We start from the raw sequence: 23,479 nt of genomic DNA on the forward strand, positions 1-23,479 counted from the left end.
TAAACTAATATTACTCATTCACCAAAGGGAAAAAAAATAGCTGTGGGTAAGGTATACTCATTATTTAAATCACTCATGATATATTCATTGAATCTTACATTAACACAAGTTCTGCTTTATCTGGAAAAAACACACTATGCCTCATTGAGGGAATATAATTATAATAATAATAATATTTTGCATTTGCATTTTAAATAAACAAAAAAAATCTTTAAATAAAAAATAAAAGGATACTCGACCAGCCTGAACAGATTCTGTGTGTGCTGCTAGTTTTGATTCAGCAGGACTGCATTGCAGTAGAATTAAGCTTCTCTAGGTGTCTTACCATAACTTGTAATGCATGCATAAAACTTGTAATGCATTTTACTTGAATTTTGCAGGAACACTGTTTTAGAGAGAAGTGTTAGGAGTGGTCACAATGTTAAAAGACCTGAACTAGAGATTAAGCATAAGAGTTGTGTACAAAGCCTGTATTGAGTACCATTAAACTTCCAGGAATAGAAGATGACAGCACTCATTTTTTAAATTCCCTCTTAACCACCAAATATACTGACTGGAGCATCTATCATGATAACCAGAAAATAAGAGGCTTACATATAAAGCAAACAATGGCTTTAGGGGTCCCAGACAACATAAGCCAGTTTAACATTAGATTCAACGGTTTCTGCAATAGGAGTTGCACAACCACTTCTAATTTCCGAGGGTTCCTTTTTCAAAAGGATTTCTTACACTAAAGTTATGCAACATGCAACAGGAATCTCTGACCACCAGAAGGTTATATAAAGCGGGACTGTAGTTATATTACTATATACAGGTATAAAATTCCAAGTAAACATTTTGCTTAGTTTTTCCATCCAAATACTCCTTTCTGTGTTAACAAGGCTCATTAACAGTGTTCTTCATAAGCCTGATATGGATTTATTCCTGAGTATCATCAAAATAACACTCTTTATTGATCAACTGAACGTGCAGTAAATGTAGGTATGTAGCTTTCCAAAATCAAGGATTGTCTAGTGTAATGGAGTGCAGCATCGAATATTATATTTTTGTTTCAAGTTCTTAGTTCCAGTGCATATAATAAATTAAAACCTGAGCACAGTGTTGTGTATTTACAATGTTACACAGCGCAGAGGATAGGTGTGTAAAGGTCTGGATTATGCAAATTAAAGTATCAGTAAGTAGAATCAGTAAGTAGTCATATACCTGGGATGCAAAGCTTTTGCTTATTTTGGTCTTTTTTTAATTACCATTTGAAAGGCACCCATTCAAGAGTTCATAAATAAAGTGAGAGAATAGTTCCATAGGTAAAAAAAAGTTGCAAAAAGTGTAATGAATACAGCCATCTTAAAAAACTATTTAACGGATTCGGCACTAATTCTGCCTGTATGAAAACTGTACTTTGCAAATGCAAATACCCCATCCCTTGTTGATTGTATAAGGCTCTTTCCTTCTACCACAGCACACAGCTGAACCAGTTACTGGAAAGAAAATCTTTTTAAGTATGATAGTAAATGAACTATGAAAACATGAAAAAGTAACAAAATCCCAGACAATTCCCACCTCCTCTTCCAGGCCATCATGCAAATGTTATTATTCACTACCTTTTAAATGTTTAATATATATTCCTGTTTAATCCCAAAGGGATATCTGTTTAAGAGACCACGTTACCACACACACACAAGGCACTGCTGAGGGCTCAGGTTATCACTGGACTAGCCTTCTGGGGCAGAGGCATCTATCTAGTACTGCACGACCCCTTATGACAAAAGGGTGCTACCAAGATTTCTGCCTGAAAATTCAAAGGCTGACTAAGATTTCACTCTGGCATCCTGCCCTAATAAGACTTAGGAAGAACACTGTTGGTTTCACCCTCGTCATATGAGCACATCAACATCTCCTTCATGGTCTTCTTCATTCACTTTCACTGAGAGCACTTCCTCATTAAGGAATAAGCCACTAAGTCTTTCCTTTCTGGCTTGCCTCTGTTCTTTTAGCTGCCTTTTGCGCAGGGCTTTCTGCTGCAGCTTCCGCTGTTTAGATCGTTTCTGAAAAAGGAAAAACAAAAAGACGCCATGAGATTGGAGAAAAATATAAATTTTGGCGGTTTACTCATATCCTCAATGAAAAACAGCAATCCTTGGATATTCCGAGTCCATTCAGCCATCCAAATATTAGTGTGTATATCCAAATTTATTAAATACATTATTTTATTATATTTGACACCTTGTAAAAAGGCAAGATAGGTAAAAAAGTAAACATCCTTCCAAAGTATTTAAAAATAAATTACAAGTACAGGGGATGGTGCACACTTTTTATATAGTATTGATCAGTCTAAAGCAACTGGACTTGGGCAAGTGTTGAAATGTGTTCAAGATTACTCAACAGTTCAACGGAGTAGTAGGAAGTTTACTGGTATTTTACATAGTTACATAGTTAAATCGGTTGAGAAAAGACAAAGTCCATCAAGCTCAACCCCCCCAAATGAAAACCCAGCATCTATACACACACCCCTCCCTACTTTCACATAAATTCTATATACCCATACCTATACTAACTATAGAGTTTAGTATCACAAAAGCCTTTGATATTATGTCTGTCCACAAAATCATCCAAGCCATTCTTAAAGGCATTAACAGAATCAGCATCACAACATCACCCGGCAGTGCATTCCACAACCTCACTGTCCTGTCTGTGAAGAACCACCTACGTAACTTCAAATTAAATTTATTTTCTTCTAGTCTAAAGGGGTGGCCTCTGGTACAGTGATCCACTTGCTATTTGTCTATAATGTCCTCTAATGTACTTGTAAAGTTTAATCATGTCCCCTTAAAGCCCTTAAACCAATACAAATCAGAACTATTCGGGTTAAGTGTTACAACTTCTTTGGGTTTCAGCTATGTTTAGTTCCTCACAGTTCAAAACAGTTATCAGCCTTAGTGGATGCAATATCATCAGTGGCAGATTGCTTTGGTACACGAATTACAAATGCACAATGTACCTTTGAATCTCGAATTCTCTCAGCTGCACTTGCAGACAAATTGCTGTCACTGTGTGTTCGGCTCATATTGGCACTGGAGTTTGAAGCAGAATTACCACCACTAGAGCCGGTGCTGCTGGCTGTACTGACCATACTTGCACTGCTGCTGCTCACACTGGCTCCACTCACTCCACTAGTGCTTGCTGTGCTGTAGCTGCTTCTTTTCCAGCTTTCCCGTGTAGAGCGTTGCCGAGGACTGTGCTCTTTGATATAGCTCCTGACCTGAACAGACAAGATAATTAAAGATTACATTTTTAAGAAATAAAAATAAAGTGTTAGGAGATAATTTTTTCTTTCAGTGCTGAAATAATTAATTATGCATATACCACCTGACAATTTCACTGCAGCACAGAGTCATTTCAAGATGCACTCTAACCTATATATTCCTTTTGTATTTGCCTGATGGAAATATTAAAGGACATCCAAGTCTATTTCCCTGGGAGCTGTAAAAATCTTAGGGCCCTCCAGTAAAATAACTTGTTTATTCTTAAAGAGATCATGACATCAGAAAATAAACTTTTTTATCATCGATCATAACATTGTCTTTGAATGCTATTTATAATTTTGCCATAAAAGTATTTGCCTGATGCTTTTACATTACCTTTCTTACTAACATGTTCCTCTATGAGGGGGCTGTCATATTTGTACAGCAGTAGTCTGTTAACATTAGAAACTCTAACTGACAGGTTAAGAAGGGACAGTCAGGTTGGCAAAACAGTCAGGTTTAGGAACTTCAACTTGACCTATAGGTAACTTTTGATGTAGATTAATATTTTGAAAAGAAATTTTTTAGTGTCAGTATGACTTTAAGTACTGCGCCGGCATTTTATTTACCTTTCTATTGGTGTGACCAACATCCCTTGCACTAACTCCTGTTTGCACATGTGCAGTAGGGTAAACCCTTTTTACCTTCTAACGGTGTTTCAGGCAGAGATTACAGTTTTAGCTTTGTTTAATCTGCAAATATTGCTCAGGCTGGCCGAAAACTTACTCCTCAGTTTTTTGTTATTATGCCCTAACAGATTTTAATGCAAGGCAACATGGCAGAAAAAAAAAAAAAAAAAAAAGTTTAATGAGTGGATTTAGATAAATTAATTATATACCGTACTCTTAACTGCCTCATTTTATTTAAGGACGAACTCTACAAAGGCTAGCAAAATAGCTGATTCTACAAAACAAATGTGTATGAAAAATCAGCAGAATTGGTTAACCGCTTTTCCACCAGCTATCTCATGGGTTTAGTTTTGTTGCCAGGCAATGTTGTTATAATGAAAAAGTTCTCCATTATTGGAACAGAATAAATTGGATATTCATGGAAATTTGGCCTGAAGTTATAAATATGCTGGCATTTCTTGAAATACGTCTTTATAAAAACAAGAATGTTTCTCAATGTTTAAACTATAATCTTGATAGTGATTTCTAACTCGACGGCTTCATCTCATACATAACATTAAATTATTAGTGTGAAACTAAATTGTCCAATTTTACACAACATTCAAAAAGATGCAAATATACCCATTATGTTGTTGCTCCCCCATCAAGAAAAAGCAGAGTATCCTCTGTCCACCAACCTGTTTCAGTTTTTCATCAGTGAGACAGTTCAGTTCAATTATAAATTCACTGTCAGTAGGAGAAATCTGTGCAGTGGGATCAATAATCTTAATGATGTCAAGTTGCTCACGAAGTCCCATCTCTGTGCTGACCTTACGACTGAGGTATTCAATATACTCAACCTGGAGGAAGCAGATAGTAAATGATTGTTAGAAAATCACATTCAATCACAACTGAAATGTTTTACATTTTGAGCATAACTGCACTTAATCGGCTAGGACAGTTTCACTTGACTGTACAGAACGGCTAAAATATTTAGGTGCAAGGTGCCGTGTATGTATTAACACCAAGCATAGTTATAGTAAGAAAGGCATTAGCATCTCTCTATAAAATTCACTTGCTCCCATGCTTAACATTTCCAAAAGGAAAATGCGAATATGTAATAGATTGATAGAATAATTTTTCCCCTTTCATTCCATGGAAGCAGAAAACACACCTGCAATGCATCTTGATCATTTTTTAGCAACATTAAGAGGGTTATTTATTAAAGGTCGAGTTGTGTTTGCTCAAAAAATTTTTAGTTTTTCAAGGGTTTTTTCAGGATAAAATTATTATTTTTTTTTATGAATTTATTATGCCCCGAAGCTGCTAAAAGCCCAAATCTAAAACCTGTCAAGGTTATATAGAAGTCAATGGCAGAGGTCCCTTGAACCATTTGAAGATGTTTTTCCCTTCATGATTTTCAGGTTATTTTAAAGGGGTGGTTCACCTTCAAACAACTAGTTGTTTGGAAGGTGAACAACCCCTTTAACGGTGGTGTGCTCTCGAAAATGTTATCAATTCAAGGTATTCGAGGCTTTATAACCTATAACTATCAATTTGAGGTATTCAAGTTTTTTTCCCTCGACTGCATTCGAGTTTTAACATTCGAGTTTTCTCATAAATAATCAAACATTTGAGTTGTGAGTTTATTCTAGGTAACATCACAAACTGGACCTTTGATCAATAACCCCTTAATGTACCAAATCTTTTCATGAGAAATAAGACAAATTAAATTCAACTAAATGAAATTAATAGAAGTGTGTGTGTGTGTTTGCTAATAAACCCAAAACCTATGGTGATGGACAAATGTAGCCATCACTCAGATAGGAAGGCTGGCATTTAGGGGCTGTGCTACCTGTTCATCGTTTGTCATTGCACTCCATGGAAGCTCATCCAGATTCCGGTGCTTATTCTTCTTTTTGGATGGGAGGCATGGGGAGCTGGGTATGCTGGGTATGACATCTGACAGCACATCACTCCCACTTGCAATATCACTGCCTGGCAACTTAGAAAACAAAACATAATATGAATGTGTTATTTTGTTACGTTTGCACTGAACAACAATTAAGAGAAATCATTTAAAAAGCAACATTTGCTTTAAAATTTTATTGAGCTTAAACTGTAGATCTAAGGGACAGGGGCCCTCTTTCTCCTATGTCTCTTAACATGTGGCACTTAATCTCTGAATTTTTTTGTAATCTCTGTATATTTATTTTATTATTATTATTATTATTATTATTATGCTTGCCCCTCTATATAGTTATGCACACTGTAAGATTGTACAGCTCTATGTATCCTTATAGTGCTTTATTAATAATTTTATACATAATGTATTCTGCACTTATTGCAAAAAGGGGGCCTAACATATTCCAAAGTGCCATTTGGACTATGTTACTGGAAAATCTGTTTGCCCTTTCAGCTAACCCCCTAGGCTGGGCTGAGCAGTGCTGTGCGATTCACAGGAGATGCAGAATTCTACCACTACTCATCCAGCATCTTGGCAACTAAAAGTTTCCTGTGTAACTCTACAGTGCTTACCTGCCATTCAAATTCACTATCAGACCAGTCCCAGTAAGTACTAATAGAGGAAGAAACATCACTGCACACACTTCCTTCTGGGAACAAGTCAAATGATGTGAAGTCTTGGTCATCCAGAAGGGAATAGCAGTCATCCTGGTCTCCAACTGAGACAGAGGAAAACAATTCCTCACTGCATTCAGAGCTTGCAACACTCGTCCCACATGATGTTAGATTCCACCTTAAAAAATACATAAGAAAGTTTTAGAAAGGATGCAGATTGAAGTGGAATCACTGCTGTGCTTCAGAATAAAGGCAATGCTACACTATTCATCCCAGGGTAATAAAAAAGCACAGCTCTGACTGCCACACCAGCTAATTAATTGTTCAGGATTTGTAGAGGTCTGGCATGGAGACTTGTGAATTGCTAATGTGGTGCCGTTATTCAAAAATTGATCCAGTTCTTAGCCTGAACACTAGTGATGTGAAGGCTGACTCAAAACACACAGGTTGGGTGGGTTCATGCCGACTTCCTACCAAATTGTGTAGATTCGGGCCAAGGTCTTAAGCTGGCCATAGACGCAAAGATCCGATCGTACGAATCGTGGATTCGTACGATTTTCGGACCGTGTGTGGAGAGTCCCGACATTTTTCGTCCGTCGGAGATCGGTCGTTTGGTCGATCGGACAGGTTAGAAAATTTCTGTCGCCTGCCGATAATATCTCTGCGTGTATTGCCGATCGTACGATTTTCAGAGGGAGACTGTCACTAGTGTTGTCAGACATAATTATCGTACGATTGCTGTCAGGGGCAGAACATTGGGTGATCTGTTCTTATTTGATCGGAATGGTAAAGACTTTGATCTGAATGGTTAGTGGAAGGTCGGGAGATGGGAAAGTCCGATCGTACATTGATTCGTACGATCGGATCTTTGCGTCTATGGCCAGCTTAACTTTCCAGTTTGTCCCAGCAGGATTTTATGCACAATAGATCTTGCCTAACGAATTGAATTGCCTTTTATGAGGAGGGGAGCAGAAACCTAGGATGGCAGTGGATGTTATCTATGCATTTAATACTCTACCACACAGGAAGTTACGGATTCAATTAAGGCACAATGGTCTGGAATATTTGTACTTGTATACAGAACTGATTTGAGAGATAGATTACAAAGAAAGAGGGGGGGGGGTAAATGTAACATTTTGCAATTTGACCAATGTTGTTAGTGAAGTACTGCAGGGGTCTGTATTTGGTCCTTTGCTTTTTTTAACTTGTTTAGTAATAACATACATAGTTACATAGTAATTTAATTTTAAAAAAAAAAAAAAAAAAGGAGGACCATCAAGTTCAACATTTTAAGTCTATATATAACCCGCCTGCTAATTGATCCAGAGAAAGGCAAAAGAAAAAACATGAATCCTCTCTAATTTGCCTCAGAGGGGGAAATTAATTTCTGACTCAAAGATGGTAATCAAACCAGTGCCTAGATCGACTTGTACTATGAGCTATCTTCCAAACCCCTGTATTACCTCACTTTGCTAAAAAGCCATCCAAACCATTCTTAAAGCTATCTAATGTATCAGCCTGTACAACTGATTCAGGGAGAGAATTCCACATCTTTACTGCTCTCACTGTAAAAAAACCCCTTTCCGAGTATTTAGCTGGAACCTCCTTTATTCTAATCAGAATGGGTGCCCGCTTGTCAGCTGCAACAACCTACTTGTAAATAAAGCATTTGAAAGGTTATTTTACAATTCCCTTATATATTTATACATAGTTATCATATTCACCCTTAAAGGGATACTGTCATGGGAAAAAAAATGTTTCAAAATGAATCAGTTAATAGTGCTGATCCAGCAGAATTCTGCACTTAAATCCATTTCTCAAAAGAGCAAACAGATTTTTTTATATTCCATTTTGAAATCTGACATGGGGCTAGACATATTGTCAATTTCCCAGCTGCCCCAAGTCATGTGACTTGTGCTCTGATAAACTTCAATCACTCTTTAATGCTGTACTGCAAGTTGGAGTGATGTCACCCCCCTCCCCCCCCAGCAGGCAAACAAAAGAACAATGGGAAGGTAACCAGATAGCAGCTCCCTAACACAAGATAACAGCTGCCTCGTAGATCTAAGAACAACACTCATTAGTAAAAACCCATGTCTCACTGAGACACATTCAGTTACATTGAGAAGAAAAAACAGCAGCCTGCCAGAAAGCATTTCTCTCCTAAAGTGCAGGCACAAGTCACATGACCAGGGGCAGCTGGGAAATTGACAAAATGTCTAGCCCCATGTCAGATTTCAAAATTGAATATAAAAAAATCTGTTTGCTCTTTTGAGAAATGGATTTCAGTGCAGAATTCTGCTGGAGTAGCACTATTAACTGATCTGTTTTGGAGAAAAAAAAAAAAATACATGTTTTCCAATGGCAGGATCCCTTTAAGCACATCTTCTCCAGCGTGACCTTCAGGTTAGCATTGTAAGTACTGTCTCCATTTGTTGAAGATACTAAATTGTGCAAAACTAGGTTCCATGCAGGATGTTGCTACTATGCAGAGAAATTTGACTAAACTACAGAATTGAGAAGCAAACTGACAGATGAGGTTCAATATTGACAAATGCAAGGTTATGTGCATCAGTAGAAATAAACGAATTACCACTTAATGGGTGTGTTTAAGGCCTCCATAATTGAGAATGATGTGGGGATTTTTGTGGGTAACAAAGGTGGGCAATCACGGGCCACTAAAAGCTGCCAACTAAATCCCTCCTTGCAGAGTAAGCTAATTATTTGTCCTTATATTGGGCCCCAGGGCCATCTGGGGGGGGGGTTGGAGTGTCCCATGCAAGTGTCCCGGGCCTGAAGGGGGAACAGCAGTGCTGCACTTTCTAAAGAGCCGGGCCCCCCTTGACAGTGCTGAAGCCGTGCGCCATTTCCAAAGTCCCGAACAGGTGAAAACACCCGAAGCCACAAAAACAGCCGAAGCCGAACTCCCGAAGCAGCAAAAAGACCCGAAGTAACGAAAACAGCCGAAATTTAAGTCCTGAAGCGGTTGAAAAGACCCAAAGTCACGAAAAGGGGATTTTGTTAATCCCCTGGCCATCAATGTATTATTTTAATATTCTATAGGCCTCTGCCAGCAATGTTTTTTTAAATATATTGTTTGGGGCCCCAATTTTTTTTTTTTCTTGTAAGGGGGGACCTGGTCACCACTCTTTTTTTTTTTTTTTAATTGTAGGGGGGCCCTGACCACCAATTTTTTAAAAAATATTTAAGGAGGGCCCTGACACCACAGTTTTTTTTGTTTTTTTTTACTTATAATGGGACCCTGACCATCAATAGGGGGTTACCTTTTTTAGCACTTATGTCTGTGTGGTCTATTAACTGTTGTGTGGAGTGGGCGGGATCTGGGTGGGCAAAAATTTTGTTGTATGGGACCCCATGATTTCTAATGGCGGCCCTGTTGGGCCCACAGTATATCAGCTAGATATCAATCATGCAGGTTTGAATATACAGTTGATGCCAAGATGAACCAGGGGCTGCCTTTTTAGACTTGAGGAACTGAACTTTCATTGGAAAGATGGTGGTTCTTCACATGAGGGCAGTGAGGTTGTGGAATGTCCTGCTGGGTCATGTGATGGCAGAATGTATTAATGCTTGGATGGTTTCTTAGGTAAGCATAACATCAAAGATGATTGTGCTCCTAAGCTCTTCAACTAGTATACTGGTTGGTATAATAATAGGTATGTGTATTTAATATATGTGCGTTGATTGATGGAGCTGAACATATCTTGTAATGAGAGGAGCACTCAACACGTGAAATAAAATTCAACAGAACAGCAACAGTGCACCTTTATTAGTCACTAAAGATAAACTATATGTATTATTAAAGGGAATGTTGACCCTTTGCAAAAGCCTACCTGCGTCGTTAGTCTTTCACAAGAAGAATTTTGTCTAGGATATTCATTTAAAAATAAAAATGGCTTGTTAAAATGTGCCTACCCTTGCTTCACCATCCCTGCCCAGCATGGCAGTTGCACCCACTAAAAGAGCAGCAAAATAAGCAGCAAGGACAACATTTTCAGGTTTCTATTTATAACTCAAAGTGATAGTGGCATGTTATAGTTATGCAAACAAGTACAGGGTGTTCTTTTTGGCTTCTGAGAAAAGCATGGGCCCCACCTACATCAAGCATGTCCTAGTTTTAAAAGTTATTGCTGGGTAAATACCAGTCGAGCAATGAGCCCTCACGTTTCAATTAACTCATTACGTCATTAAGAGTACAGTTACAGAGCACGTCACTCCTTAGAGCAGGGATCCCCAACCTTTTGAACCCATGAGCAACATTCAGCAGTAAAAGGAGTTGGGGAGCAACGCTAGAATGAAAAATGTTCTTGGGGTGCTAAATAAGTGCTGTGATTGGCCATTTGGCTGCCCCTATGTGGGTTGTCAACCTAAATTGAGGCTCTGTTTGGCAGTAAACCTGGTTTTTATGAAACCAAAACTTGCCTCCAAGCCCTGAATTCAAAAATAAGCACCTGCTTTGAGGCCACTGGGAGCAACATCCAAGGGGTTGGAGAGCAACATGTTGCTCACGAGCTACTGGTTGGGGATCACTGCCTTAGAGCATACCTCCCAACTGTCCCATTTTTAGAGGGACAGTCCCTCTTTTGACAGCTCAACCCACAGTCCCTCATTTGTACTGGAAAGTCCCGTTTTCTTCTCTGCATTGAACAGCCAGAAAAAGAAACAAAGTTTCTAACTTAATTGGCTTTTGGCAGAGAGCCCAGAACAGCCACAACAGAAGAGGATACATTAGTAACAATTCAAATGTATCTAGATAAGCAAATAAGTTATTGTAACAATATAAGATAACAGGCCCCTTGGGAAAAGTTAGACGCACAGCTTAAAGGGCAATTCGCCTTCATTAGCAAAACTAATAACTGGGGAAAAAAACACAGAAATATGCTCAAACTTTTATAACCTGCAAAATGTTGTAAAATGAACATGGTAATTAGGGGGTGTGGCCACAAAAATGGGCGTGGTAACTATTATTTCCAGAATGTTGGGAGGTATGCTTAGAGGAAGCAATGTGGCACCTTCCCAAAACAAACACTAAGCCACCCACCGAAACACACATGGGAACAGGGTGTGACTGTATAACAAACAGATGGCCCATGCTGTACATAAAAAGGCTAGCACATGGAACGTATAGACTTCCTATAGACCCTGCTCGGGGCTGTTGTCCCACCTGTTGGAGTTGAAGCGGTGCAGCGGGTCAGTCCGGTGGCAGGAGGAGAGCTGGCAGCCAAAATCACTGACATCCAAGCAGCCCTCCTCACTTACACTGCCCCGCTGCTGGGACAACAAGGGAAAAGGCTCATCCGGGGCCAGGAACTTCTCATACAGTCCTTCCGACATGTTCCGACGTGTAAATGCTGACCGCAGCAAAGCCGGCCCGGAGGAGGAGCTCTTATATAACCGGCATGGTTACAGCATTTGAGAACGACCTATCTGCGGCCAGTTCTTCCCTCTTGGTGCTGATCTCATGTTGCGGGGCCGCCAGTGCTACATACAAACAGTCCACCCTCTGGAAACAGCGAGACTTGGCACTGCCGAACCTGGATATGCCGAGTTCCGCCCCAATACGCCGCTAGTCCTGGTACTATAGGCCCTATCAATTCGCTAGTACCCAGCAAGTGGGAGTTACATAGATGCAGCGCCCCCTAGCGTGTGGGAGGGCGGGCAGCACTTATTACCAACCAATTACCAGAGCCCAATTGAATCTCAGCCGGTGAGTCACACGCCTTCTGTCAGGAACGCTCATGCTGTGATACTGTGAAGAACCACAGTTCCCATAATGCACCTGTATGCTATGTGCTGAAGTTGTCGCGTGCTAAGACGCCTTCTGTGAGGAACGCACGATACTACTGTGAAAAACTACAATTCCCATAATGCACCTGTATGCTATGTGATGAAGCTGTCGAGTGCTTAGGCACCAGTTTGTCTGCGAGGGAGACTGGGTGGCTCATTATATTCAAAGTCAAGTTCTCCGACTTTAGATTAACGAAAATAATACGCAGTCTAAAGAAAAATACTTAATATCACTTGACTGTAAGATTGATGTATGTAGGAGGAGTAAATAGAAGTCCGGGTGACTGATGCACTGTTGGGCAGAAGAAGGCACTACTTCTGTGATCCAACCGCAATAGAGGATTGACAAATCGAAATAAAATAAGCTATAAGTAGTTTGGTCTGTAGGGGGAGCTGTAGAAAACATTTCATTCCTCTGGGCTAGGCTTTTGCGCTGTCTGTTTTCCGATGTCTGTCACGTGAGCAGCAATGTCATGTGAGCTGGGACAGCTCTTTTCGTAGTGGGTATGAGAGGTTCCATGAAGGGGTAGTGGGGAGAAGATGGCAACTGTTAGATCTGTCCATCCTTTCTCCTCCTCAGCTACATCCTTAAATAATGACAGGACCAGTTACCTGGGAGCCCGGATTCCCCCTGAGGTGGAGGCTATGGCAAAATATATGAAGGACCTGGACAAAGATATATTTAGGAAAATCCTTAAAGGTAAGGGAAAAGCGAGTATGTGCGTTCAGGTCTTCCTATTCTGTTTGTCCTTTAGTTATATAGTGATCATAGTCTAGACAAAGGTGTATATATCATACCACCCAACATTTTGGAAATAAAAAGAGGGACAAAAAAGAAAAGTGGGACAAAAAAAAGTTGGCATTCATAGCGCTACAATTTTTTTGACCACTCCCATTTGTGTGGCCACACCCACTAAATTACCATATTCATTTTACAAAATTTAGCAGGTTATGAAAGTTTGAACACATTTCTGTGGGTTTTTTTCCCAGTTATTACAGTTTTGCTAATGAAGATGAATTGCCCTTTAAGCTGTGAGTCTAACTTTTCCCAAGGGACCTGTTATGTTATATTGTTACAATTACTTATTTCCTTACCTCGAAATAGTTACAATTACTTTTTTGAAATTGTTACAAAAGTATCTTATATGCAGCTGTGGCTTTTCTGGACTCTCTGCCAAAAGCCAATTAAGCTAGAAACTTTGTTTCTTTTTCTGGCTGTTCAGTGCAGAGAAAAACGGGACTTTCCAGTACAAATGAGGGACTGCAGGTTGAGCTTTCAAAAGAGGGACTGTCCCTCTAAAAACAGGACAGTTGGGATATAGGAAGCGGGCTCTGGGTGAGAGGCAGTGAACGATACCCAGTTTTAGTGTATGTTTATGAGTAATATCTAATTTCTAGAGTCTGAGGTGTCCTACCATTATTTGCTGTCGCCCCCAGAAACTTCTAGTAACCCAACACATCTAGGAAACCACCATGCACACTGCACTAAAATACCCTTTTCTTATATCAGAGCTTACCTTATGGAGGGCTACACAGGCATTTAGTTGTCTTTTGTGATGTAACTATGTCTAGTTGCTTAATTGGAAACAGAGCTACAGAAGTAAATGGCTCTCATTCACCAACTGCTGGACATGTAACCAAATGTATTAAAGGGAAACATGATAAAGCAAGGCTGCTTCTTTTATTATTCATAGCTTGTTATGCAGGGTTACTATCTAAATCATGGGGTTCCATACTACTTTAGGGCCTTCATCCCTGGACACCCTGGTTATTAGCTCACTGTACTTTTTTTAAGCCCTGCCATCTAAGTAGAATGGGACCCCAATTTAAAAACAAAGGCTCATCTATGATGATTTGATCAGTCCCCCCAATCTGAAACACATCCACAAATAGCCCAACTGTGGCTATACCCCATAAAGCCCCACTACTGATGACAGCATTGATGCTAAGAACAGACAGAGAAATGCCATTACAAAGGGTAACACAAGATTGAGTGCATGTGCAGGAATGAATTGTTCCATATGGTGCTGGTTACTTCTGAATAGGGAGCTACTCCATCATCTTTGTTGAATTAACTTTCTTTTCTTTTCAAGCTGTGGTAGAAGCCTTGGAGGGAAAGGACAGTCGAGAAACCTTACAGTTGATATTAGAAAATACCTTAATGTCAGAAGAGAAGCTAAGTTTTCTTATTTCTGGGGCATACACCCTGTTGAAAGTAGCCCTAAGGCTTCCAGTATCAACACTTAAACAGGAGGTAAGTATATCCAAGTAACTGCCATGTCAAGGAAAGAGACTCTCTTGTCCTAATAGTTTGTTCTCCTTGACTTTAGGTTTTTAAGGAAGACTTGAAAGAGCTCAGGTAAAATAAAATACAGTTATTGCACTATTGTGACTTCAACTCTTTAACATATTGTGCACAGTCAATTCCTCTTTAGCTTTGTATAATGAAATATATAGCCTAAAAGAGTCCCTTTTAAAAAATATTATTTCTGCACTTCTATCTAGTACTGGACAATTCATTTTTAATTATTAATATTACTAGTGTTACTATGGGTTTTAACATATTTTATTTTGTGTTATTTGTTTTTCAAGGATCCCAGAGGATTTTATAGAAGATTTTGCCAACATAGTGTATGGAAACAGGTCGGTGATATTATTTATATTATTTATAAGACCGTTACACGACAAGTATCACTGTTTAAAGGCAAATCATTTACATTGGTGTACTAACTACTTTCTAAGTGAAAAAGATATCATTGAGCCAAAGCCCTGATTTTTATATGTGTACGTTTTTTATTTGTCTTATAATATATAAAAGCTCTTGTTAAATTGTTTAACATCCCTTGTTAAATTGTTTACACGCGTTGTTCAGCATCGGCAAGATAGAGGATATGATACATTTTTTCTTTTTGTAGACTGGACAATGAGTGTCCAGATTTAGAGCCGTGTTTTTAAATATGTTTTGAACCCATGTGTCTGTAATTGTGTATATAAATATAGAGGTCATAGACTTTGGAAACAGTATGGATTAATGTGGAGTCAAATTTCAATAAATCTATAACAGTAGTGGTATGAATAGCCGTCTCTATTTATTTACTGTGGAAGTTGTCATTATGGTTGGTGTGTTCTGGTACACACCCAAATTAGGGAAAATGTTTACAACCAATTCGTTTTAGCAACTTACTTTGGCTATATGAATGCCAACAAAAAGAGAACGTTTCATGCAATTAATATGGGTATCCTGGCTGGCATGCAAATTCCCAGCAATATTTGGGTACCATATATATTGGTCAGCCAGGCAGTTCTGAAAATATTTTATGCTGATGCAGCATGCGGGCCATTTAAAGGGGTGGTTCACCTTTAAGGTAACTTTTAATGTGTTATAGAATGGCCAATTCAATTATTCTTCATTATTTATTTTCTATAGTTTTTTAATTATTTGCCTACTTCTGCTAACTCTTTTCAGCTTTCTAATGTGTGTCACTGACCCCATCTAAAAAACAAATGCTTTGTAAGGCTACAAATGTAAAGTTATTGCTACTTTTTATAATTCATCTTTCTATTCAACTTCTCTCTAATTAACATCTCAGTGTCTTATTCAAATCAGTGCAAGGTTGCTAGGATAATTTGGACCCCAGCAACCAGATTTCTGAAATTGCAGACTGGAGAGTTCCTGAATAAAAAGCGAAGTAACGCAAAAAACACAAGTAATACAAAATAAAAACCAGTTGCAAATTGTCTCAGAATTTCACTCTCTACATCATACTAAAAGTTAATTTAAAGGTGAACAACCCCTTTAACAAACAGCACAACATAAAGGTGGCCATTTGTGTATGGTATTTCCCCCATGTATGGCCATGTTGATTTCCTTTTTAATATCGTTGAGACATTAGCATTTGCAACAAATGTAACTACACAGTATCTACACCTACATACAATCTACCATTAGAAGTACCTGTATTTTTTTTTATTTTTGTAGGAGACCAATTCTTGAGAATGCGGCTTTGAAAAAAGGTGTTACATTGCCAACGTTAGAGGATATCCGATGGAGAGTTGATGTGGCAATTTCTACAAGGTACATAGAGGCCAGTCACCTTACTTAAGCTGGAACTATTTATATTCCTGCAGATTTATTCTATGCATTACATTTAAAAGAATATGTTTCTCTTGTTGTAGTCTGACATGGCAACAGTCATGTATCTCTCTTATAATACACAAAAGCCACGAATATCTTGTAAATTATATCCTTATAAACTGTGACTAGTGATGTTATCAGTTATAAACTGTGAGTATTGATGTCATTCTTGTCACATGACTCACTGAAACGTGTGTATTATAATAAATAAAGTACCCCCTGTTGCAAAATATGAAGATATTAGAAGTTACCTTGGAGTTCCATGACCATATTTTATATGGTCATGAAACTCCTCGGTAACTTATATTATCCTTATAGTTTACAAGAGGGGGTACTTTATTTACTATATGACAGCAAGTTGTAATATGACCATATATCTCCATTATAACTGTTGTAAGATACTTTTGCGCGTATCCTTATCTATGTCACTATAAAATACTTCCCCAGGTATTGTTGCCTTTGCGGTATATTTTGAAATGTCAATGCTGTGGTTGTTAATGATATTTTAACTGCATACTCTTGTAGCTCCCTCTCCCGAGCCTTGCAGCCTTCCATTTTAATGCAGCTCAAACTCTCGGATGGAATTTCTCATCGTTTTGAGGTAAGGTCATTTCACATCTCTGCATTGTGTTCCTTGTGTGCACTGGGCCCGCTTGTCAACAGTTGCAACATAAATCTATCCATGAATTCATGTTATGTATCTGTGAAGGCTTAGTTCCCTTAATACATTATGAGATATTCAGTTCTCAACTTCTTCAGTACAGCTCTCTTTTTATAGCCTGCCCACTACATGACTATATTCTAAATGAAATACCGTACAGCTCACAATTGCAATCATTTTCTACTGTCTAGACAGTGTCCTTACCTTTAAATAAACAATACTCTCCCAATTTATAACAAATAATAGCAGCCAGGTAATAATACCTTGCACGTACTTCCCTTTACATGGTCATTAGTATTGATATAATGCCATATTCACTGCAATACAATATTAACCATACATGATTCCTCATATTGAGAGCAATCCAATATAGACGGATTCTAGTTTATAGGCACCACTTCACAACCCTCTCAGGCTGGGTTTCATTTAAACCCTTCCTCCTTTGTCTGTGTGCTAAGCCAACATGGAGAGCATAGGGACTTTTAAGTCCCAGAATCTGTCATTTAAACATGAAACTAGGTGAGGTGGGCTTGAATAATACTGCCAGCCTAAGGATGGTTGGAAAAGAGAGGATCACAAAAGGGGATGGGGGTGGTTGGCATTTTTGTTCTGTGGAACAAGAAATCTTGAAATGTTGCCATGAGTAAACAACAGAGAAATGTGAAATGCTTTATTGTATGAGGCAAGCAGAAAAACTACTAGCCACAGCTATTCCACAGTATTTGCTTAAAAGAGTGCTTACTACACAATTTTTTTTTGTTGCTCCGAATATAATGCTAAATCATATAACGGCTAATCGGTAGGTGATCTTTAATGCCCTATTCTCATTCTTGCTCATAAGGAACAGAAAATTACTCAAGAGTTTTAAATTGTGCCTTGTCACAGAGTGCTTCCTCCAAGCTTCTAATCTTAGTACCTAAATTACTTTGTGTGGGCTGGAAGCCCATTCATTTTATTTTTATAGATGTGGCCAGATGCACACCATAATAATCTGTATATACATAAAGCAAACACAAAATGCATTTGAACATTAGCGTGAATTAAGTTTCACCTGTTATCCATGCCATTGTGCCTATTAGGGAATGTGATCTGTATTCCACAGACATTCCCTGTAGATTTAAGCAATTTTTATTATTTTGAAATTATACCTCAGCACAGATTCGGGCATCAGTGTTCCATGCAGCCATCTTCCATGTCTTCGGGAAGCTGAGTGGGAGGCCAGTGAAGCGCCGCATGCACAGTTGGAGCAATTTACTGGTTTGCGACAACTGTACATGCGCCGAAATGGACAAATTGCCGAAGCGCCGGAAGATGGCTGCGTTGAACTTTGATGCCTGAATCTGCGCTGAGGGGCAAGTATAAAGTTAGGGGCATTTCCCCCGGGGGGCAGTTATGCTGGGGGAGAGGGGGGGTCCAGGGCCGGACTGGGAGTAAAAAGCAGCCCTGGCAAAAAAATCAAAGCAGCCCACACATAACTGCGTGCTGGTCTTTTACTTACATACACGCATATTTCATTTGTATATATACATATATATATATATTATATAGTGGATAATGTACCTCCTACTGTAATTTATAAAGATATTATAAGTCTCAGAGGAGTTATGTGACCATATAAAAGCATAAGGCCGCATAACTCTGAGGTGATCACATATCTTGATAAATTAGGGGGTACATTATGAATTATAATTTACAGCAGGGGTGTCCAACCTTTTGGCTTCCCTGGGCCACATTCGAAGAAGAAAAATTTTCTGGGGCCGCACATGAAATACATAACACTTTTGATTTCTAAAAATAAAGGAAATACACAGAAATTAACTACAATACCTGTGCAGTAAAAAAAAAAAGTCTAAAAAATAAATGAATATATTTGAAAATATGCCTTTTTCAAATTTTGCAAATTTTTCCACGAAGCAAAATGGGACAGATTTAAACATCACCAGGGGTGTAACTGCTGTACATAGGGGCCCAATAAGGCCCTAATAACTGTCTCTACTGCTATTTCCCTAGGAATGACTCAGTTCATCAAGCAGCTGGCACAGGTGGAACGCACCTTTCTGCTTTAAATATCCAACACTGAGGCATAAGGGCCAGTGGCGGAACTACCGGGGGTGCGAGCGGGCCAGGGCCCGCACCCCCTCAGGGCCCCCCGGCAGCGCCACATGCCACTGAAATCCCCACTAGAATTTGGCCGTACGGAGGGGGGCGGGGCCCAGCTGCGCGTCACGCACCCTCTAGGAACGCTACTGATAAGGGCCCCATAAAACAAATAGCAAGAAGTGAACTTATAATGGGACAGGATGTCAGGATTTGGGGGTGTTGTACTTCAAAAACAACAGATTTCCATTACAGATACACTTTACCCTTGGGCAATACAATGTTCTCTAAGCAGGCAGTAATTGTAATACATATTGTAGGAGACATTGAAGGAACTAACTAATGACCCTAACCCCCCCCCCCCCACCACTCCCAACATTCCAGATTGTTGCTGGTACCTGAGCAAACATTCTTAGCAGTAAACAGTGTCAGTGACCCCTCACCTCAGCTCCCTTCTCGTGTCTATATGCCTACTGAGCAGTAGTTTTTCCCGGGACCTCACATGCTGACCTGACAGATTTAAGATGCAGAGCGCAGGGGCAGGCAGTCTCTCTCTCTCCAAAGGAGACGAGTCACGTGGCTGTGACTAGAGCCATGACATCTCCACAAAGTTGCAGGGGGAGGGGGGTGTGCCGTCACTGCTGTGGAGCAGCAAAGCTCCGCAGCAGAGTCTCTCTCTCTCTCTCCATATCGTTAAGTCTCCACCAGCGACGTGAGCAGCACCAGCTGGGCCGCACGGATCACCATCCCGGGCCGTGGGTTGGACACCCCTGCCCTAAACGGAGCAGTCAGAGGCAGGGAAAGAGATGTGCAACACTTATCAGTAAAGCCGACTTCTCCTCACTCGCTCTCTCTCCCCCCTCCCTCTGGAAATAACTTCTGCGTGCGCACTTAAACTAAGTGAACTGTGCGCTCCTTGCTGCTAAAATATTGTTTCCTTTTAATAGCAGATAAGTGCAGCGCCCGGCCCACCTCATCACAGGATAGAGCGGCCGTTCGGGCAAATGCCCGAACGGACAGATTATCAGTCCGGGCCTGGGGGGGTCTATGTGGGGTGGGGGTTTTTTTTTTAAACCGGTTGAATTCTCCTTTAACTTTTGTGCCCTTTACTAGATCGAAATCCGTAGTCTTCACAAAAACCACTTATTAGTACTTGGAATAAAAAAAGACCAACTGAAACTTATTTTTAAAAAAATCTAATTTGTAAATTTGAATGAATAGGCTGTATTCGAATTGTTGGAATCTAAGTTTTATCCCCCAAAAAACCAAATGACTCCAAATAGGAGGAGGAGGTACCCCATAATTTAGATATTCGAATCGAATTTTGAACTATTCGATAGTCGAAGTACATTAAAAATAACTCAAATTTAATTTTTCAATTCGACCCTTGATAAATCTGACCTCTGGAGGCACATTTATCAAGATTCTAATTCATGTGAGTTTTTTTTTTTAACTCAATTCAATTTTACTTGAAATTTGATTGGGGGGTAATTTATTTAAAAAAATGGAATGTCAAACTCGGACGAATTTTACCGACCCGAAAACTCGAATTGAATTCAACCAAACTCGATTCGAGTAAATGTCAGGAAGGCTACAAACATCTCCAAATTGGTCACTGGACCTCTCCCACTGACTTATACAAGAATTTGCCAGGTTTTAGATGGCGAATAGTCTAATTCCAATTCTTAAAGGATAAATCTTGAAAATCGAATTCAAGTTTTTAAAAAAAATAAATAAAAAAAAAAAACCTCAAATCGAGTTTGGATAATTCCCTAGTCAAATTTGACAGTTTTGACCATAAAAAAAATTAGAAAATTTTAATTTTCAATTCGACCCTTGATAAATTTTGCACAGAAAAAAAAACATTATTCAATTAATAGTCTTACAAATAAGGCAGCTCATGCACTGTTTCTGTCTCCATCTTGATATTTCAGGGGTTTTTTTAGATATAAATGGACACTTCTAAAAAGTCACACCCTGTTTTTTTTATATTTTGTCTATGTATATCTTGATCACCCTGCTTTTGTCTATTCTAGGTTCCAGTAGCCAAGTTCCAGGAACTAAGGTATAACATTGCTCTAATACTGAAAGAGATGAATGATTTAGAGAAAAGAAGTATTCTCAGAATCCAGGACTAATTCTGTCTCCTGTGGAATCCCGACTTTGCCAGTCATTCTAACAAATATCTTCTGCCTTGCTGTAATATATATATATATATATATATATATATATATATATATATATATATATATATATATATATATATATATATAATTCAACAGAGAAGGTCCGCACTCTCAGGTCTTAAAAGTAAAAAAATGGTTTATTTTAAAAAGACTAACGTTTCGGCCTCTCCGAGGCCTTTCTCAAAGTACAGACATGTATACAATGAAGGCTTTATATACCCTAGATGGCGGGAAAGGCTAATTGGCTGACAGCATCATCATCATCATCATCATCACTATGCGTCAAGTACTATAGTTGTTAGGATACACATGTATAACACATTAAAATTCATAACACTTTTAAGTTAAAACCCCAATTCCAATGAATAAGGAAATAAAAAAATATACTATGTAACAGTATTATTTGTAACTTTTTGTTTTACAGCGCTCAGTCACCTGGCTATGTTGTTAAGGTTACATAGTAAAATATTCGAGTAGATGAAAGGTCTGTATATCACAATACCCCAAATACAATGTATAAGGATACAAAGAAAAATATATACAGCATGAAAGATAAAGCCTAGAACATGTCGATGGTCGCGATCCATTAAACCATTCAAATGTCTGTGCTAACTCTTAACTACTGGTGCAGAGGCCCACCCTTTATCAGTATACTACAATTTAACCCATTAGTAATATGTCGTTATTGTACTGTGTAGATACTTATAAGAACACCCATAGTCTCGGTGATAGTAAGTAATATAACCAGAAAGTGTCTCAAATACTTATTAAGTAAATAAATAACCCCTTGGGGGGAATTCACAAAAGTGTCGGGAACGAAAAAATGTCTTTAAAATGTCGTAGAAAGTGTCGTAGCAACAGCCGACAAATTCACAGAGCATTTCTCCGCCAATTTTCCGACATGTGCGACACTTTTGAATTAGTGTCGTTAAAAGTGGGCGTGGTTTTTTCGGCGCCACTTTTCCCGCCATTTTTATGAATTACTCGTAAACTCAATTTTTTTACCGACAATTTTTCAGACACTTTAGGCTCTCCAAAATGAAAATGTCAGACAAATTGTCGTTTAAAAAGTCTTGGTAAATGTCGTTTGTACGATGAAAAGATATACGACATTTTAGAAAATTGTCAGACTTACGAGACATTCTGAGATGGTAACATCTGCCTTTGTGAATTTGCCGTTCATACGACATTTTACAAATTTGTCGACCGCCACTTCTGGGTTACTTTTTTTACCGACACTTTTGTGAATTCCCCCCCTTGTGTCGGGAGTATTAACCCTAAATATACCAACTATTCCCATTCTTAATCTATCTCACTGAACCTTATAAGTGAACATATATCCTGGAGAATAAGTGCTGAAGATTTGTATAACATGTTTGTCATCCAGAACTATATCAAGTTAAATCAGAAAATCAAAATAAAATAAATCAAAATAATAAGTACATAAAAAATGAAAAAATAAAACTATATCTTAAAAACGAAAAAAAGGAAGAAAAGAATACTAAAGCACCAAAAAATGAATGAAGAAGTCCCCAAAGTTTGTGAGACATATAGTTCAGTCAAAATATCCATATTGTTGAGGCCCATCAAGTAGACATGGATAGAGTCAACCGGGTAATCAGAGTATATGGCTTGCACTTATGGGCTCCATGATTGAAGTGTTAACACGGAGGGACTTTAACACGTAGGTTCTTTACCGTTTAGCAGATCGAGAGGGAGGCATCAGTGTGTGTACCGTGTACCATGTTTCGTGAGTGCCGACTTCCCCATGGATTGTTACTATATATACACACACACACACACACACACACACACACACACACACACACACACACACACACACACACACACACACACACACACACACACACACACACACACACACACACACACACACACACACACACACACACACACACACACACACACGAAACCCATTAGAAAGTTACGGGAAGGCCATCCCCCAAAAAATAATTTACTTTTTCTTTGTAAAAATAAAACCGTACCTTGTACTAGTTAACTAAGCTGCCTACATTCATGATAGTGGTTAAACAATGCTATTGGGGCTATTTAATGTTAAAATGATTTTTAGCATACTGGGG

The 23,479-nt window shown here is 38.9% G+C and overlaps 2 protein-coding genes across 4 annotated transcripts; one reads left to right on the top strand and one right to left on the bottom strand.

Annotated features, from left to right (window-relative positions):
* Positions 1–361: 361 nt before the first annotated feature.
* Positions 362–12,022, bottom strand: fam199x.L (family with sequence similarity 199, X-linked L homeolog). The gene is given in 6 exon segments (NM_001092278.1): positions 362–2,045; positions 2,999–3,259; positions 4,609–4,770; positions 5,766–5,915; positions 6,449–6,668; positions 11,676–12,022. Coding segments are annotated over 6 exon segments (1,134 nt in total). The 5' UTR covers positions 11,846–12,022; the 3' UTR covers positions 362–1,874.
* Positions 12,023–12,078: 56 nt separating this feature from the next.
* Positions 12,079–21,768, top strand: commd5.L (COMM domain containing 5 L homeolog). Of its 3 annotated transcripts, none has more exons than XM_041572759.1 (8): positions 12,079–12,218; positions 12,879–12,998; positions 14,392–14,552; positions 14,629–14,657; positions 14,891–14,941; positions 16,278–16,373; positions 16,959–17,034; positions 21,228–21,436. In XM_041572759.1, the coding sequence occupies exons 2-8, from the start codon at positions 12,944–12,946 to the stop codon at positions 21,327–21,329; spliced, it is 570 nt and encodes a 189-aa protein (XP_041428693.1). In that variant the 5' UTR covers positions 12,079–12,218; positions 12,879–12,943; the 3' UTR covers positions 21,330–21,436. The 3 variants fall into 3 exon arrangements, with proteins under 3 accessions (XP_041428693.1, XP_041428692.1, XP_041428694.1); XM_041572760.1 differs by lacking the exon at positions 12,079–12,218 and adding an exon at positions 12,249–12,802; XM_041572758.1 differs by lacking the exon at positions 12,079–12,218 and having other exon boundaries at positions 12,248–12,998; positions 21,228–21,768.
* The last annotated feature ends 1,711 nt before the right edge of the window (positions 21,769–23,479 follow it).

The sequence above is a fragment of the Xenopus laevis genome, chromosome 8L (assembly GCF_017654675.1).
Source record: "Xenopus laevis strain J_2021 chromosome 8L, Xenopus_laevis_v10.1, whole genome shotgun sequence".
Classification (NCBI taxonomy): domain Eukaryota; kingdom Metazoa; phylum Chordata; class Amphibia; order Anura; family Pipidae; genus Xenopus; species Xenopus laevis.